The sequence below is a fragment of the Protopterus annectens genome, chromosome 1.part0 (genome assembly GCF_019279795.1).
Source record: "Protopterus annectens isolate FY-2018-M chromosome 1.part0, PAN1.0, whole genome shotgun sequence".
NCBI lineage: Eukaryota > Metazoa > Chordata > Ceratodontiformes > Protopteridae > Protopterus > Protopterus annectens.
In genome coordinates, this window is record NC_056725.1 from 1,200,011,225 (window position 1) to 1,200,030,938 (window position 19,714).

The 19,714-nt window shown below is 42.7% G+C and overlaps 1 protein-coding gene across 3 annotated transcripts in view; it reads right to left on the reverse strand.

Annotated features, from left to right (window-relative positions):
• Positions 1 to 393: 393 nt before the first annotated feature.
• The window catches only part of EP400 (E1A binding protein p400), a 3,509,270-nt gene continuing 3,489,949 nt past the window's right edge, over positions 394 to 19,714 (reverse strand). For all 3 annotated transcript variants that reach the window (XM_044065578.1, XM_044065569.1, XM_044065563.1), the window contains one exon: positions 394 to 18,339. In XM_044065578.1, the coding sequence (XP_043921513.1) occupies positions 18,073 to 18,339 (267 nt within the window). In that variant the 3' untranslated portion in view covers positions 394 to 18,072. The remainder of the gene's footprint in view (positions 18,340 to 19,714) is intronic.

Below are 19,714 nucleotides of genomic sequence, written 5' to 3' on the forward strand. Positions count from 1 at the left end.
TCAAAGGCAAGCTGCCTTAGAGCTTGAAGCATAACTCTAATATCCCAAGGTGAAGATGAGTCCCTCAAGGGGGGGGGGGTCTAAAAAGGAAAGTAGCCCTTAAGAAAGCTTTAAATAGAGAGGTGATAGGGAATTGATTTTTTCCAATATGGAAACTTGAAATAGCAGCTAACTGAACTTTGGCAGAATGTCATGGACAGCGCAGTGGTGCAGCAGTAGTATTGTTGCCTCACAGCAAAAGATTCTCCAGTCTGATTCTCTGCTGGGGTGCCTTCTGTGCGGAGTCTGCATGTCCTCCCTGCATTCGTGTGGGTTTTCTCTGGGTGCTCTAGTTTCCTCCCACATTACAAAGACCTGTATCTGGAGCGTTTCTCCCCGGACCTCTTCTGAAAATTGGCTTTGTACCAAATCGGACTTTCCTGGTAAACAAATGTTTAATTCAAAATGAAATAAAAAAATAAAAAACAACTGGCACCATTAAGGAAGAGAGAAGCCAGAAAATCTAATACTGCTGGAAAAGGAGCCCAAAAAGGATCCAGATTCCATTGACAGGCCTAAATAAAAAACCTTTTCCACTTGTTTTTGCAAATCTTCCTCACAGGTCTCTGGGATGATGTAAGAATGTGGATTACTCAAGACAAAAGCCTGGACTAACTAGCCATCACTGGAAGTGTAGAAACCAAACAGTTAATCTGACAACTTGAATGTCTGGGGAGGCATTCTTGACAGATGAGAAAGGAAATCCAGGCTGAGATCCAACCAAGGGTGGTTTAACAGATGAGGCCCGAGGTAAGGGAGCCACATCTGTGGAGCCAGAAGGGGGCAATTAGAATAACTATGATCTTCCTCTATAATGCTTTCTGTAGAAAATTTTATATGAAAGGAGCTAGAGGGAAGGCATATAAGAGCCCGTGGGGGGGATCCCTCGGTGACTTGCATCTGATGTTGTGGGGAGAGGCAGAGAGAAAAAAAATCTACTCTGCCACCTTCAGGTTGAGGGACCACTCATGTCATGAGGCAAGAGGACAGACCTGCTCATCAGCCTGTACACCACAGCAATGGATTTCCCCAGCATGTACATTGCTATTAGAAGGTAGCTGGAAGATACTGCCCACTGCCAACCCTCAATGCTTCTTGGTATGATGAGCAGGATCAGGCTTCCTCTGTTGATGTACCAGACTACCAACACATTGCCTCTACCTGCATAGATCTCTCTTTCCTTGATGGAGGGAGTCCAGAAAGGCCTACAACATTAGTAGAACCGCCCTCATCTCTAGCATGTTGATATATAGCTTGGCTTCAGAGGGGGACCACATGCCTTTGACTGTTTTTCCCATGTAATGTCTCCTCCACCCCAGTTGGGAAGTGTTTGTGGTCACTGTGGCCTTGGGTAAAGAAGTACAAATAAGCAACCTTATGCTACTATTCAGGACTTGAACCACCAACAGATATATGTTCTGCATATATCTGTTAGGTGCATATGGAAACTCAGATCGATGTCTGATGGACTAATGCACTGAAAGGGTCCACTGAAGCACTTATATCTCGTAAGTAGAACCAAGTTATTGGATGCAGCCATTGAGCCTAGCAGCTGTAGAACCCAATCTTGCAGGTGGTTTCTGGAAGGAGAAAAATCTCTAATGTATGCTTGTAAAGGGATGACAGTCTGTTCTGAGGAAGTCTTGCTATCTGACAAATTGTGTCCAAGTGTGCTCCTATAAATTCAATTGCTTGAACAGGGAAAATGTTGAACTTGTCAGAGTTCACAGTAATACTCAGCCATGAGCAAAGCTGAAGCAAGGAGTTTGAGTATATTCCTGGTAGGGGCAGAAATTAGCCAGTCATCTATGTACATGAACACCCAGAACCTTGAAGCCTGAGACAGGCTGTGACTACTGCCATACACTTAGTGAACACCTGAGGGGCTGTGGTGAGATAAAAAGGACAGGGCTCTGAAATGGAAGTGACTGGTTCCCAGCTGAAAACAGAGGAACATAGTGGATCACCTGTCCATCTTGATGTGGTTGTATGCAACTGAAGGTCTATCGATCACATTCAATCATTTACTCTCAACAGTGGGAGAACTGACTGAACCATGACCATCTGGTACTTTGCCTGACATACTGACTGAGATGACAGAGGTCCAAAATTGGCCTGAGATCCCATCTTTTTAGCACCAAAAATCCTGAGTAAGTTCTAGATCCGTGCTGGTCTGGAGGGACCTCTTCGATAACCTGATTGTTCAGCAGCTTTTCTACTCTGTAAATGCTGCTTGCATTTCAGAGGGTGGAACATTCAATTACTTTTTTGATGTTGTGAATAAACAAAAAGGGAATGGAATGGCCTCCAGTTATGATCCTCTGCACCCATGTGTCTTTTGTGTTAGATATGCAGGCTCTGGGGTGCAGTGACAAGCACCACCCTGACTGCCTCCAGTGTATAACAGTCGGGCAACCATTAAGAAGCACAGATAAGGCCTTTCAGCTGAAGCCTTGGTGTTGTGGCCCATCCCTGCAGTGAGGGCAATATCCATTATTTGAGTAACCCCTCATCCCACCACAGGAGAGTATTTCCACAGGTTTTGGGAGAAAATCCTTGGGATTTTCAGAACCATAGTTTCTTACACCCTTTATAGTTCCTACAGAAAGACCTCTGGGGCTAGAAAACTATATTCCTATAACAAAGGATCTTTCTATCTTGATAATTTCTGGAAAGTATGTCCTTGACTTTACGTCCAGAGTTGAGCCATCATAAGGGACATTCACAAAGGACACCTTGAAGTGCTCCGCAAAGTCATAGAAGCCCATACAGAAATGTCTCCTTACAGTAATGCCAGTACCAGAAACTCTCAAAATGCCCTTTGTCACATTAGATATTAGAAGCATCGACACATTGGAAAGGGACTGTAGGGTAGCCAAGTGCAAGGTCTTCTTTCCCTCTGCAGATATGGACCTGGAAAGGTATTCAGAAATTTGCTCAAATTCCTCTGGAATCTTTTGACATGTGTCAAGTAATTCAGCACCCTCCTAAGTGAAAGCAGATGAAACCTAAACCCACTTTTCAAACCTGTCCAACCTCCTGGAATGTCTGTTAGGGGGTGGGCAGACAAGCTCTCTTCCACTACCTCTTTCTTAGTGGCAGCTGCCACTACCATGGAATTGAAGGCTGGACCCTTACTACAGTGCTGACGGTCCTTTGTAGATACTAAATACTTGTTCAGTTTGCAGGGAATTGGTTCGGCCACATTTGGCTCCTTCCATGCCCACTTAGAGATGACAGCCACCATTTCATCAGCCAGTGGAACTACCCAAAATGTAGCAGGGCAGGATCTGAAAGCCTTAAGAAACATGGACTCCTCTTGGGAAGGGATTTTAGTGGACCACAAGCCTTTCTGTCTCAAAACTTTGAGGATCTCTCCAAATGAGACATTCGCAAGAAGGGATCTAGGTGAAACTCCCCTTCATCGATGGCAGTGTCTTCTGTTGATAACTTTTGGAGGGGGGGGGGGTCAATGCATCTCCTCTTACACATATGCTTCTGAGGAGCCTCCATGGTAGGATGTTCTGGAGACTCTTAAGAGTTGGGAGCTCCCCAATACAAACTATCTCAAGGCTAGATAAACCCATGTGTCCTGAAAGGACTGAATGAGGAGACTAAGGACCCAAGGGTATTCTATGGGGGATGGGTGGAACCAGGTGAGTAAGAAAAGTCCACGCATCTAATAAGGAGAGTGCTCTTTCGACACCATGAATGGCAAAGCTGAGAGATAACCTCAAACTTTTCTAGACAGTGCCAGGGCTACTGCTCCAGAAAAAAAAATTAAATTCTGCCCAGCTAATTTACAAGGCTGATGTCAGAGCTGAGCTGTCTGGCTCTTGAGAGGAAGAGATGGTTCTAAAAGCTTTGGAGTCAAACCCATCTTCCCAAGATCTGGTGATGACACTTCTGCCCAAAAATCTTTCTGGATCCAAGGCAGCTGGAGACAGATGGATCGCAAACAGCAATAAAATGGAAAAAAAAAAATAGGTCTTTGGATCCAACATGGACAAACTCCGTGGAACACTTGGATATATAATGCCCACACCTGAAAAACAGATCAAGGGTAGGAGCTATGACATGATGAAGGCAAGGAGTTAAGCTCCCCAGCTGAATCTGGATCCCGAAAAATGTCCTCATCATCCGGTCCATGTCTGCTTCAGAATGACTCCTGGCTGACCGGACTGACTGCAAGGAAGAGGTAGTAGAAGGTGGCCTAGAGGACCACTGAACTGGTCTCTCTTAGAGAAATGGGGAGCGGAGCCTAAGTGAAACCAGCTTCTGGGGAAAACCTCGGTTCTGGGAGAGGAAGTGTTTTGGATCTGATAAGAACAGGTTTCAAAAAAAAGTGTCAGATCTGATGGTTCAGATGACTTGGGTGCTGGGCCCAAACAAGCAAGAAAAGTGGAGGAATGGTCTGGGGAGTGTTTTCTGGACTCCTATGTTTTCTCCTTAGGTTTTTCTGTGACTTATTCCACTTGGATCTGTTGGAGGATCTTTTGGTAGAAAGGGAAGCCTCATAGGCAGCAGAACAAGTCTGGGACAATTCTACAGGAAGGGGAAGAAGGAGTTCCTTGAGCAACACCTTGTTCTTACACTTGATGACTGCAGTAGAACCAGAAACAGTGCACGTATAGCATGAAACACCTAAGTGGGCAGTCCTGAGACAGTACACACACTTGAGTGTGCATCAGAGTTTGGTGTCTTGTGGCCACAGACCACACATTTTTAAACCCCAAAGGTGTAAATGACATGGCTACAAAATCACCTCAAGAACAAGAAAAAGTAATAAGAAGGAACTACCACCACCTCCTCCTCAAATAGAAAAACACACACTACTAACTACTGAGCTGTACTAATTTTTAATTTTACAACTAATAATAAAAAAGGGGGTGCCAATGGCGAGAGCTGCCAGGAGAAAGCCAGAGAGTAAAACTCAAACATAAAATTTTCAAGGAAAGAGTTTAAGTAGATAAATATAAAAAGTTACTTGTGGAGAGCCCAAGCCTGAGCAATGGAGATTCACATTTGTAGCAAAAGAGTGGAAAACTAAATCTGAGGTAAGGTCAGCATCTGCAGAGAGTTTTGGGCAAGGGGAGGAGCCTGATCTTTGGATCCAAAGTCTTGAGTGGCCAAGTCAGGTCCAAAGACCCATCCATTGAGGAATGGATGGAAGAGATGTCATCAAATCATAGCTTTATGATGGCATGGATCTATGCTCATTTATCAATTTCTACTAGACTTCTAATGTGACTGAGAAAAGGAGCAGGGGGGGAAATGAAGAAGGGTTGATATACAGGAACCTACACCTCTAAGTACAACACATCAATCAAAAACTGGCATGAGTTTACTGCAAACTGGGAAACAGATTCCAATCTCCCAATTACTTGTTGCTAGTGGCAAAGACAGAAGGCTCACACAGAATCCCACCCCATCTTCTCTCAATTCTTTCTCACAAAGTAATACCTTAAGAAGAACAGTGAAAGATTTAGTAGTAGCCACATTTTCTAAAACTGGCAAAGGTTACAGTTTGAATATTCCACCCATTAAATGTAAGAGACACTAGAAAGCAGATTTTCCAATAAAAGAAATCTGAGGTCTGCTTAAGCTGCCAGTTCGAAGGGGGCCTGCATTAACTTCTCTACGATAAAGACCCAGGTGGTAATGGACTGTAAACAGGTAGTCTGTCTTAAGTGAAAGGTGCCTTTGAGAAAAGCTTTGCTGACTTTGAGTCCAGAATCCTGTTAAAAGTTTAATATGGCAGCTAGGTGCACCTTTAAGAACACTAACATAGTCCCTGGTCAAATTGTGTAGCTATGTTCCACAGGATCTGATAAAAGGGAAACACCCCTCATGGCTGCCCAGTGCACATTTCACTTCTTTGTAAGCCTTCTTTGCATTTGACAAAACACCCCATCTGTGAAATATTCTGCTCGTTATGATTTGGTTCAGAGACCACCTGTGGCAAACAAAAATCCTAGTACACCTGTCTACGCTAAGGTACTACACTCCCCAAGAATCTGTACAGTGACCAGGAAGAGCTCACGGTGACATCATGTAACAGTAGTAGTCAGGAAGACCTTCTAATTAACACAGTTAACTGCCAAGGGAACATCATCCAAATATAAAGAGGTCACTGGCCCCTTACACTCAGCAGTAACTAGGCCAATCACTGAATAAAATGTACCTTAACACACATATCAAACTAGAAAGACTCCAGGGATTCCTAAGATCAGTGGCTTAAAATCCCTAGGCTGACGTAAAGAACTGGAAGCACTCTAATTTTACTTACTATATTACAGACTCCAAGAGGTGATCCTTGCCTTGCTCTCCATGCCAGTAGGGATGCAATGGTTCTGGACCTCTTGTACTTCCATAAATCAAATGGCCTCACCAATACCAGAACAAGAGATACAAGTCTCTACCAACAGATGAATAAAACACTGTAGAGAGAAATTTTCATCATGCAGCATCTCCCCCACTTCCTCCTGCAATTTAAGTAGTGTGATACACTATCATCCTTCAAATGTGACATGGATGTTTGGATTGGTATTCACAAATCACCCCTGGATTGACTGACCTAGCTCTCCTTGAGAGAGGCACTATAGTCTAAGGACGGTTACTAGCCAGGTGTATATGGCCACAAAACTCATATGCCTTGAATTTCCTATGACTTCTATGAGTCTGATGGCCAAGAACCCAATCCCACAGCTTTATGGCACTGCTGCAAAGGGGAAAGCATAAGGATTCCTACGTGCTTGTTAATGGACCAAATCACTGAAATGCTGTGAGACTGCACTAGCAGGACTATGCTACACCCTGCAACATTGATGCCGTGTCCAAGACCCCAGCGTACCTAGGGCAGACATATACATCCAGTAACTGAATGCAGGACAGTGGCATCCATCTCACATATGACTGCGACAGATTTGGCCAACAGAAGCAGACCTCTACGGAAGATTGGGGAAAAGCAGCCATCACTGGAGATTGTGGGCACACTAGTGTACAATGGCAGTTGTGTGAGAAACGGGTTGCTTGTGGTGCTGACAGCAGACAGAGGAACTGATACAGGGGTCACATATACGGAAGGGCAAAGTAAACCACATCAGTGGCAGTGACTACATACCCCACCACCCCGAACACAAGCTCTTCAGTGCACCAGAGACAGCAAGAGTTGGCAAATGGACAGATGCAGGGCCATATATTTGCATACATCCAGAAATATTTTGTATTCCAAAGTATTCAAGATTAATCCTAAAAATGCAATGCACTGTGTAGGGGAATTGAAAGTGATTTCCTGCTGAATGAAGAGTCTAGTCAGGGATGTGGTGCACTAAACTAACAGACTCCTGGTTCTTCAACTATGAGCCATTCACCTACACAAGGAAACACCTGGGTGCTTTGTAGTCTTTTGTGAGCAGCAACTACTGGCATGCACTCTGTGGGGGGGGCTACTGCAAGACCAAAGGGCAGGAATCTGAACTGAAAATAACTGGCTCCCACATGAAACGACGGGTACTTCCTAGACAATTACAATGTGTATGGAGGAGTCTTGCAAGTCCAAAGAGCACATGTACTTTCCTCAACATACATAAGAAGACTGGCCATATCAAAACTATGCAAAATTTCTGCTTTACCACAAATTCATCCAGGCATCTGAGGTTCAGTACTGGCCCAAAGTCCTTTATCTTCTTTGATACCAAATCTAGAATAAAATCATTGACTCGTCTGGCCCAAAAGGACCTCTTAGATGGATCTTTTTCTTAGGGCAGTAAGTAGCTCCTGCTTGGCCTATTTCTTGAGATATCTGGCAAGGAATAGGACTGCAAGGGTAACTCTGGGAAGAGAATATAATAACCTTTGGAAATTACTATATCCCTGACCCAGTTATAAAGAGTGATCTGATACCAGTCAGTCAAGCGCAGGGACAGCATCTCCCCTACTGCTTCTAGACAGGAAGAGGTGGGTGAAGGACACAGGATTGCTGCTGTCATTTTGTGAACTATCCACTGGCCCCCTGAGTGGCAATACTTCTGTCTGCCTCTGTTGCCATTATTACTGTTTTAGGAGCCCTGGCGCCTTTCTGCCCCCCTACGCTCTGTAAGGTTGCTGTGGTCTGCATCAAAATTGGCTCATCTGAGTTATGGCAAATAACCTTGACGAAAGCTAAAACATTATTTCCACAGCTGTCAGGGTTTTGCATGGTGTCCTCCACAGTGAACAAGAGGGGTGCTGTAAATGTAAAGTCCATAAATACCACATTCATATCCTTAGCAAAATCTGTAAGCCTGAGCCAGGCATGCCCACTCACTACTATGTTAGCTGTAACAACTAGGGCTGAAAACTAAGCCATGTTACAAATCACATGGACTATCTATGTGGTCTGGCAGAAAATAGAGCAATGTAGCCTTGGCCATGATCGTTTCTGTCTCTCTGTCTGGCAAGTCCTGTGCTACAAGTTTATTAGTCCATAAGGTCCCTCTGAAAATAGATTATGTCCAGCAGGTGACAGCAAGGATAAGGCTCTTAAGACGAAGGTATGCTTTCACAGCCTGTCTTCTGTCCCAGACTGCTTGCCTTTTAAACAAATGCCTGGGCTCTACAGGGAGGGGAACCCTTCTCAGGGCTGCTGCAGGCACAGGGATATCTGACCAGACCACACAGTTTACAGGAAGGTGATAAACCCAGTCAGCCTTCCTGGTCATGCGGGCTGGTGTTCCAGCAGTGTACTAAGTGAGTAAGTCTCAGTAAGTCCACCAAGGGCAGGGTCATCCAGGAGATGTGGGTTGTACCCCACACATCTTATACAACCTTCTCTGGGGGTGAGGAAATCTGGTCTGTGGGCCACCCCTCTTTTACCTACATTAAAGCAGGGGAACTCTTTAAAATTGGTGTCCTCAGGAGGTGACCTCAGACAAACAGAACCTGCCTCAACATCCACGTCACTTGTAGGGACTCCTTCCAGTTAGTCCAAGGGTTGACAGTTGGCTAGTATCTTCCAGGGTCTTTAATGGGAGTCTGAGATGGATGATGATGAAGGTCTTTTTGGTGCAGTCTGCTTCTGGGAAGACTTAGTTACAGGAACTGGATAGCACTGACCTTGAGCACAGTGCTCCACTGGTACTATGACCTGGATTTTCAAAGGTACTTTAGCTTGCAGGATCTGGTGAGCAGCTACAAAAATAGGACTAACAGGCACCTGTGGCACTAATCTGGTAATCGGGCTACAAACTGACCTATAACTGTGTTGGTAGTGGCAGGTAAGCCAAGGCCACTGCAAGCAAGGGTGCTGACAATGCTGTGAAGAGGGTACTGGGCACTAATACAGGGAGGAGATGATAGGACATCAGTAGAAGACTCAGCAGATACAATGCTGGGAAGCTGAAAGGTACTTGGCACCAGCACTTGTGCTAGGGATACCAAATGCCTTTGCTCAGGCAGCATCATTTCAACCTCTGTTGGTATATGGCTATATGATGGATGATGGACTGACAAGGAGGATTCGTGACTTAGTACTAGCTTCCTAACAGTGAATAATGACAATACTGACATTGGAAAGTACACAGGTGTATGGCAGGGAGGACCACAGTATTTTGGCTGCAAGAAGCAACATGTAACTGACATGCTCTTTACCTGGTGCTGGTAGAAAGTACCACCAGCATTTTGCCCCACCTCCACTTAAGGTGACAACAAGCTGGCAGAGCTGAGCTGAGTTGACTGCAACTAGGCCCACGAAGAATCAACTATCACTGCCACATTAGCTTGCAAATAACAAGCTGAAGGCTTTGTGAGTGAATAAAAATATTCTTCATGGCATTGTGAAAGTTCTCAGTGTCTGCTCTTGCTAAGGAAGAAAAAGACATGAGGCATACCAGAGGCCCCTGTCATGAGGGAATGGGTGATTTGTGAGCTGGAGGTTTTTATAACTAGAAAAGCTTTAGCCTGTGGATATCCCTCATAGCCTGAAAAGACCCTGGAGTTCTGTCAGGTCTAGTTCTGGTATGTGCACACTGGGAGGAAAAGGCTTGCTTTATAAAATTAACTGATAATTCATCCACAAGCCAGAGAAAAGTGAACCAATTAAAGTTGTGGAATATAGGGTATTTCAAAAGGCTGTGCTGTTCACCAAAGCTAAGAACACAACAGTACTTGTTACAGGATGCAATTCAATGCCCACAGGCACACTTCTTGAACAGAGGTTTTGGTGTTAGGAAAACATGCCACAAGGTCTGTGCACCAGCACTGAAGAAGGAAAATGGATGGTAACCAGTAAAGTAAGAGGTGGAAAGATTACCTTGATCGATGAAGATAGATGCACTGTAATGAAAAAAATAAGAAAAGGAGGGAAAAAAAGCGACACATTTGTTCTGGAAATCAGGGCATTAGCTGTGAAAAAGAAGTGGAAAGCTAGCAGACCACAGGCATTATGGATGGTTGATGAGAGTTTGTCCTATTTTTTATTTTTTTTGCTGAGGATGAATCACTGTTTACCAGATCGTGTGGTACTTTGAAAGAAAAAAAAATGGAAAAATGACATAACTACTACAATAACATCCCAGTATATGTAGGATATTCCTAGTTGGCACCATGGAGCTTCCCTGAGCCAGATAAGATGCATCTGGAATCATAACACCCTGAAAAGAATATCCGTGACAATCAACTCTCAGCCTAAGGAATGGGATTCTGTGTGCTAGAATAAGGAAAGGGACTTTTAAAGCTTTATGGAAATACTCATGAAGTGAAATGGACCCAGAGTCCATCACAGAGAAAATGTGAAATTTGAGTAATTAATTTGCACTCAAACATCCAGACACTGGAAGAGGCAAAATTATGTCATCACAGAAAGCAGTTGCTGTAGTGCTTGAGCACACCCCAAACATGGTGCCAATGACAAAGAAAGAATTTCACAGCAAAGTTCATTCTGGCCACCCTGAACCTGGGAAAACAACTGACATATTAGCAGTCGATCTAGGAACAGAGCCATACTTAATGGATCTTATATGGATCACATGTCTAAGGAGAATGAAAGGTCACATCATTCCTCCCAGTTCTTGCTCACAGGAAGGAAGAAGAAGGGACCTGAGAAGGACAGACACCATCTCCATAACAGACATGAGAACAGCATCCCTCTATTGGGAAGGGGAAGGTGAATCTCCTGAGGACCCAGACAGAGCAAGAACTATATCTCTAAACAAAGATGGGACAGATTATGGAATGGGAATCCCAAGAACAAAATATGGCCTTCCCACACCTCTCCATCTCGTGTGCTGGTGCAGCAGCATTTGGCCAGGACCATAACTCTTCCAGAGAAGGGACAACATGCTCCCAGAGTCCAAACAGCTTCATTTTAGGGGATGGATCCCAGTCTGATCTCAGTAGCTACCCCTCCTTCCTCACCAAAAATGCCGGAGGAGCATATCTGAGACAATGCTAAAGGAACTCATTATACTGGAATGATCCAGCTGCTGGAAATCTACAAGGAGAGGAAGAGTACAAACTTAGAACAGACTTCTCCTGATGGGAATCCAAAAGGACTCTGCAGCCAGAATAAGGCACCCCATTTGACTGCTAACATACAGCAAGGCAGATCCCCATAAGGGCAACCCTTATACCAGGAACCCTAGGCAGGACAACCTAACAGGATGGAAACACAGAAGGATATCTTCCTGTCTCTCATTCCAAAGGCCAGCAGTGAGAAGGCACTGGAGATTAAACAGTCTAAAATACCATACCAGCATACGACCATCACTCCTTAGAGACATGCAGAGAAATCACTGAAAGATATATTAAATGCATAAAGTAGGGGAGGAGAGAGAGGGGGAATCCCCGCAGATCTTCTAACAAATATTATCGGGGGGTACTTTAAAAGAGGACCAGAAAAGTTCCCAAGTACTGAGTGGCAGAAAAGTATGTTAGCTCTCCCAAGCAAAAGTGCCAGCTTTTATCACCCACAGGAAAAGAATCTGACCTGCTAAGATAATTTGGGCCTCTCCAGCAGTTCCCACCATGGAGAGTACACAGAGGACAGGGAAGGTGAAAACCGGCAGCAAATGGGGTAACCAATGGATCCACTTCCCCTTTTATCCATTTCATCAGGGTTGTTCTCTCACTGAACTTAAATGAGCAGGCTGCTCAGCTGCTCTCCATGATCACGGCAGGTGGGACCAAGGACAGAGAGATGCTTGCTACTCTTAAGACAGTCCATCCACTATGCAGGCAGGAGCAAGCACAAGGTTCCTAGCCCTGCACTTAAGGTGTCTGCAGAGCATTGTTTTTTCCAGGAAGACAAGGAACCCACAAAAAGGGGAGGGGGCCTCTGTCATGGAAGTCTTTGGACCCTAAACAGGAAGCCATTCAGCACGTCCTGCAACCATTGCTCAAAATGTCTGTCAGAGATGAGAGTGGATACAATGAGAACCAAGTAGGGCAAAATATATCTCTGATACCGCGCGATGCATTTTCCCTGTAGGGTGGAAGAAGGTCTCCTCATTTTCCAAATACTCCACAGAAATAAAGGGAAAATGCATGATCCAGACCTTGCTAAATGGGGATGAATGTCTGACACTGGAAAGTCATGGACAATATGGACCAACCTCTAGGGTTACAGGCTGCAATGTTCTTAATGAAGTCTCAGATTCAAACTCTAGCACATGCCATGTGTATTGAAAGGAACCATTCCACTAGATTTAGAATTCAGAAACTTCTAAAAATAAATACAAAGGGCTTGCACATGCAGAAAACTTTTACCAATAACAAGTTCAAACCTAAACTGAATAGGTGACAAAAAAAAGGGCGGCTAGCACATGGAGTGACTAGGCTTATGTACAGGACACATGACATCATGGTATTTTTCAAAAGCACATGTCTATCACAAGCATGGGAACTTCCAGAAAAGATGTCAAATGCTGACTGATGGGAAGGATAAATTAAACCACACGACTCATCAAGGAGGGTCCTCAAGATTAGATTCGGCAATATATATTGTGAAACCAGATGTAACTATATCCATTTTAACTGCTGAAAGCACAAAACCAAACCTGAATATACAACTTTCTAAAAGGAACCGAACTGTTAGTGTCTTGAACATTATACGAATGATAAACCAGTTTAACACTTTCATGGTTTACAATGAATTCGAGTTTCCTTGATTTTAATTTGCAAATCTATTTAGAAAGTTGGGTAAGAATGCTGAAGTAGGTCACTATTCTATGGCAGTGCTGTGATGGATTTATTTCTTTAGGTCTGTTAATCAGGGTAGTGGTATATTCAAAGTAGACCCATTTCAGCCATAACACACAACTATGACAGAATGCTGAAGACCATGAAGGAAAAACTTCCTCTCAGACCACTTCTCAGTTTAACAGATGAAAGTGGTAGAGCAAACCATCAAATGCACAACTGAGCAAAAAGGGCCTGTGTATGGGCACCTTTTTAGAAAGCAGGGATATAGACTTGTTGGCACTAACAGATGCCTGGGAGAGTCAATGCCCACTCTGTCAATGACGTTAAGGTCACCATCTAGGACCAACACTTCTGAGTTCTCCTGGATCCCCAAACTGGTACTGATTTCTTACATGGTCTGAATCTGTCCCATTCTATTAATTTTTTCCTTTATTTCTCAGTGGAAAGTAAGCTACTTAAACACTCCTGAAGAATTTGATCACTTCAGCCATACATGCCTCAGAGAAGGTGATGCCGTACATCACAATGTGCACCTGAACATCTGTGGCAATGCACATGTTTCTCAAGCAGAATCAGGCATCACAAGACTCACAACATTGATGTTATTGGTGGCATTCATATACATCAATGAGGAGGAACATCATAAATAACCCAATGAGATAAAGATGAAAACACCTAATGTCTATGCTAAACAGACCCTCTCATCCTCAAGTCATCCAGCCTCATGGAAATCTCATTTGTACACAGACTGCTCACATGCAACAGTACCTTCTGCCAATCTTCTGCCACCTTTAACACCACAGAAGTAGATGGAAAATGTATTGCCAAAATGGAGAAGCCTTCTACCAGGAGATACCATATTTGCCTTAAAAGGAAATAAAAGGCCGTTACTATTCCTTCCATAATACCCTACTTGCCCCCAGTGGATTACTCTGGGAAAACCACCTCAGACGCAGGTTTTAGAAGATTAAGACAGGTGAACTATCCTTGAAATCCTCCATGACATGTGTTAGGAATTTAGATGAGTCATCAAACCATGAAGTCTTACAAAGGTAAGAAGAAACCCCAAATCAAAAGATCTGGATGGCAGTTGCTAGAAAGGAAGAGTCTGCCTTCCTCTCCTACCTCCTTAATCAGAATGTTGGTCCACTCCTCTACACCATCAGCACAGGAGAAGATCTCCGTGTGAGTGAAACCCTACTCTTGGCCCATCTAATTTTAATGCCACTAGCAACCTTTGTATCAAGTTGGATATAAATATAACTTCTATGCTTGACAAAGGATCATCCAACAATAGTTTCAACAGGATTTTCAAAGAACCACCTGTTGATATCATCATCCTAACTTGGGCAGTCTTTCATTATGGCAAGGTTATGACTATCATGATTCATCAAAGATCTAATGGTAGCAGAAAGCTCAACAGCTTTTATTAGGTAATCTGATTTATGGGGTACAGTAGGGGGTATAGCTACTTGTTCTTCTCTCCATAAGAAAAATGGTTTAGGATACAGTGGATTGAGGATGACCAAAGCACTGCTAATGGGGATTATGATGGTGCCAGTGGCTCAAGCGAAGTCCTATCAGCTCAGTGACCAAGATCTACCTTTTCTCTATGATTTGGCCAAATCAGCATAAAAACACTGTTTAAAAATGCTCATCAATGAAAAAATAAGCTTACCTGCATAAAAGTAATAAAATGGTTATTAGAACTGTTCAGATGTGAGGGACATTGATCAGCTGAGACAAAAATATGAGAAAGGATGGGGCATGCCTTCCACAGACTGCAAAAGAATGACAGACCATACTAATGGAACTATTTTAAAATATATACTTGTTGACATTCCCTGGCAGGAATTCTGTAAATATAACAGTGCACTGGTTGAGGCTGTCCAGAAAAGGCTATAGTAACACCAATGGTTACTATCCTTTGATGGGAATAACACTCAAATCGGGAATCAACTACTGCCACTTAAAAAAAAATGCAACTGCTATTTCTTATGGATCATCCTTAATACCTTCCCTCTAGCTTGGCTGGTGTGGAAAACAAGCTGATCAAGCCGACAGAAGAATAAGCCTTTAGACATGATAATGGCAGCCTTTACCTCTGACGGTAGGTGCTACACCTAACACTGTGCAGAAGCAAATAGGAAGATAAGCACAGTATGGCTTTTCTGGTAAACTACTGACGGTAATACTAAATGGAACCCCATTAAGCAGGGATATTTTCTGTCCAGACAGCACATTAAGGACTGAAGAACTCATTATGGCACCATCATTATTTGTGCTTCTCCTTGTCAGAAAACTTGAAAAAATGTGAAAATTGAAGCAGCCCATTCATATATTTATTCAGAGCTAAAACTCCAAAATAACAGGTTCTAGCTGAATGACTTGCATCAATGAAAAATGCCCAGTTGTCAGTGATGTACAATTATGTAATAAAAAACAGAAATCTGTCCTTTTAGATCTGTGTGCAATGGTGGAAGAACACAAGCTAATGCATCTCTGCCAAACTAGTACACTGCTGTTCAGCTACAGTCACCACAAGCAGTACAAAACAGTCTTTATATGTGAAGATTCCTTACTTAAATTACTGACTATGTGACTACATAAGCTAACCAGAAAGAAGTCAGCAACACATGCTCTGTGTTAATTTGTGCTGTATATCACTACACATTACAGAAACACTTCATTAACTGTCTGAAACACAATGTTTACCAGTTCAAATGGGGTACAGCATGACTCTGGTCTGTCCTTTAAATAAAGACTTCTAACCACTCTTGGATGCTTATGTAATCAGACAAACTGAGATCTAGTCATAAACTGCAGCACCTGTGCTTCGAAGTATAGCCAGCAAAGCTCTTTGCCAAATGCCTGGTGGGCAGAGGACACATGACAAGGGGTCCCATGCAAATACAATGCTCCACAGCATGGAATACCACACTGTGAAACCCTGGATTTCTCAGGGGCTGTAAATTAGAAGGTCAATTCATAGTGAAACAACAAGGCCTATATTTTTACTCATTACAACTAACGGCTTTCCTGCCTTAGAGGGACTGAGGGTGACAAAGTCCATACTTGTCACCCTGAGCTGCTCACCATGAAATTGTATGCAGTAATCATGCAGCCTTGTAACAAACTTTCTGCTGACACCAAAGACAAATTAATTCAGGATTCCATTGCTGCTGCTGTGTCAGGGATTTACAAAGGGACTGTAACTAACAAAACATACAATAAAGGAATAAAATCAAGTTCAAAGTTTTCCTATGAAACACATCGCAAGACAGATGCAACAATATTATTGCAAAAGGAAAAATGAAATCTGCACTAAACCTGACAATGTCTGGCAGGAAGGACTTCAGTGGTGGAACGGCCACGGAAAAAAAACACAAACACTCCGTATGCACATTTCCAGAATGTTCGGTGTTCTTACTTTTTTTTCTTACCACAGCTATAATGACAGACTGCCCTGCTAGTGTAGCTTACAGAAACTACAGAACTTCCATGATTCTAACTCAAAAGGCATTGTAAGGATACATATTTACAAGAATTACAGAACTGAGCCAGCAAAGGCATTTCCTTTGAACTATTTCACAAAAAAAATCTATCAGAAATAGCTGAAACATTTACAATGTTTGTAAAGTCAAGTGTCACTGCTTAAAGAAATCCAGTAAAATGTAAACTTCATCAAACTTCATCCTCTCCAAACTTTAAAAAACATCACTCTTTTTTTCAATTTGCAGGACAGCTAATAGTCACTCAGTTGGCTCATACCCACTGAGCTTCCTACCAAAATATTTAAAGACCAACAGTAAACAATACTGGGATACTACTTTGGGGAAGAACAGAAGTATACTAAACAGTGAAAAATAAGTTAGTAATTGCAAGATTTACAATTTAAGAGCAAGTTAAATGCGGTCAGTTTTATACATTCATCTGTACATGGTTTCACATTTAATAGTCTTTTTTAAACATAAAACTATGTCAGACATTAGCTTGTTCTCTTCAGAACTCAATCCAAAATACCCTACTTCCTCGGTGCAGGAAGGAAAGACTCCCTACCCAAGAAAGGTAAATTCTTAATGATGTACAATAAACCTATTGTGTGCCCAACCTAATCCATAACCACAACGATGGAATCTAATAAGGCTAGTTAGTGGCATTTAACAAAACACAGTGAATCCATATAACAGGAGATTTCAAATTATGGACCACATCCAGAACAACTGCACAGAAAAATCAACCTTAATAACCCATTCAGAGTAGATGAAAGTGGACAACTGTAAACATGAGATGATAAATACTGAAAATAGGGGTCCTTTCATCTCAAAGGGCACCAAATGTTCTAAAACAAAATATGATTTTTAGACTTCACCTGTTACGTTAAGTATGGATGCACGTTTTGCTTACACAAATTACTGCAGATGATTTGGTCTCTAATGCTATGCTGGAGTACAAGACCAACACATTTACATCACCAAATGCTGTTTCTCATGCTGAAGAACAACCTGGAAACAAGGAATAATCCTGACAAGTCATTTTTGGTGATGCAATGAAGTCTAATAAAATCATGCTGGTGCAATCTTGCACATTCCTCTAGTAACAAAGATATTCAAAGCCCACTCATGGCCTAAACACAAAGTATGCTTTACAAACTTTCTATTTTTTTTTGTGTTTCCCAAGTCTGTGTATAATCTGGTCCATTAGGTGGCACACACCTATCAGCAAACAGCTGCCCTGACACTTCAGGTATGCTGCAGCTTACCTAACAACATTCCAACTTCATATGAAGAGCTTTTTAAAGTCCCATAAAGAACTGCAGATGACATTCCTAAAGTTTGTCTTTTTTTATGGCATTCAACTTGGTTTGTTGGGTGCTTTCAACCGCACTGCAGGTGCTGTTCTCATTTGTACCTTAGTTTGCTGCACCTGAGCATCAGAGGTGGCAGGTGCCTGTGCTGGGTTCTGGGAAAGGGATGTCTGGATCTGAGCCGGTGCTGATGCCACCTGCTGTTGTATTAACTTCTGCTGGACCACTTGTGCTGCTGTTGGAATCACCTGGACCTGCTGCTGTCCTGAGCTGGTTGCCTGGGACAGAGTTACAGTCTGTGGCTGAGCTTGAACCTAAAGAGATGTTTGAAAATACAAAAAAAAATGCTTTGCATTAAAAACAACAATGTTAATTCCACATCATATATGTGTGTGTGTGTGTGTTTGTGTGTATATGCATTCTGCTGTTAAATCTCTCACTTCTGGTTCTGCTAGACAACACAGCTCATCCTTCCTTATTAAACTACTTTTTAGTTATCACTTGCTAAAATATAACAGATGCAGGTGGTCTCACAAGTTAATGTGCAATAAAAAGAAGTTATGTACTCACCATAACGTTCCATGTATGTAGTCCATCTCGCCAAACATTATTACGTGTGGGTTCGGAGCCGATCCTTGGCTCCGACTCAGACGCTTTAGAAAGCCTGAAAACTTCTGATTGGCTCGCGGCTAGGAGGTATCCCATGGTGCATGAGCACATTCCCCAGATCTTGTTTGCTACTAGTCTATAAGAATAAGATAGAAAAAAAGGACAAAGGTCCGGAAGAATAAACTGTAATAAAGGTGCCCCTTGTAGAAAAAGAAAAACTGTTTCCAGATCCTCCAGGAAGGGGGCTGGTGGGTGGGTTTGTAATAATGTTTGGCGAGATGGACTACATACATGGAAAGTTATGGTGAGCACATAACTTCTTTATGTTATGTAGTCATATCTCGCCTCCATTATTACGTGTGGGACAGCGTCCCTAGCATTTTGAATGGGTGGCTCACTGGAAAATACTCCTGAGTACCGTGGAACCAAACGAGGCTCTACCCCATGCAAGTTAAATCCAATTTATAATGGGAAATGAAGGTATGAGGGGTAGCTCATGTTGCTGCTGCACATATATTATCAATTGGCGTCCTGGCTTGGAAGGCAGCAGATGTCAAAAAAGACCTGGTAGAATGCGCTTTCACTTTAATGGGCAACTCCTTTCCCTGAGAAGTATAAATGAAGGAAATACAACTAGAGATCCAATTCAACAGTGTGACCTTAGAAACTGGCAAGCCCATTTTCAACTCAGCAAACGAAACAAACAGCTGTTCTGATTTTCTAAAACCTTTGGTTCTGTGGATATAGCAACACAGTTGCCTATGCACATTCAATTGATAGAATCTATACTCTGCTTTATTGGTGTGATTAGAGAAGAACACTGGCAATTCGATTGTTTGGTTTAAGTGAAAATGAGAACAGACTTTAGGGACAAAAGAAGGATTGGTCTGGAGAGAACCCCTATCTTTGTGAAAAAATTAAATATGGAGGTTTAACTGATAGAGCTTGTAGTTCAGAAACACGTCTGGCTGAGGTTATTGCTACCAGAAAAAGACTCTTCCAAGACAGGAATTTCAACTGACAACTATGGGTTGGTTCAAAGAGTGGCAAAGTAAGTCTAGACATGACTAGATTTAGATC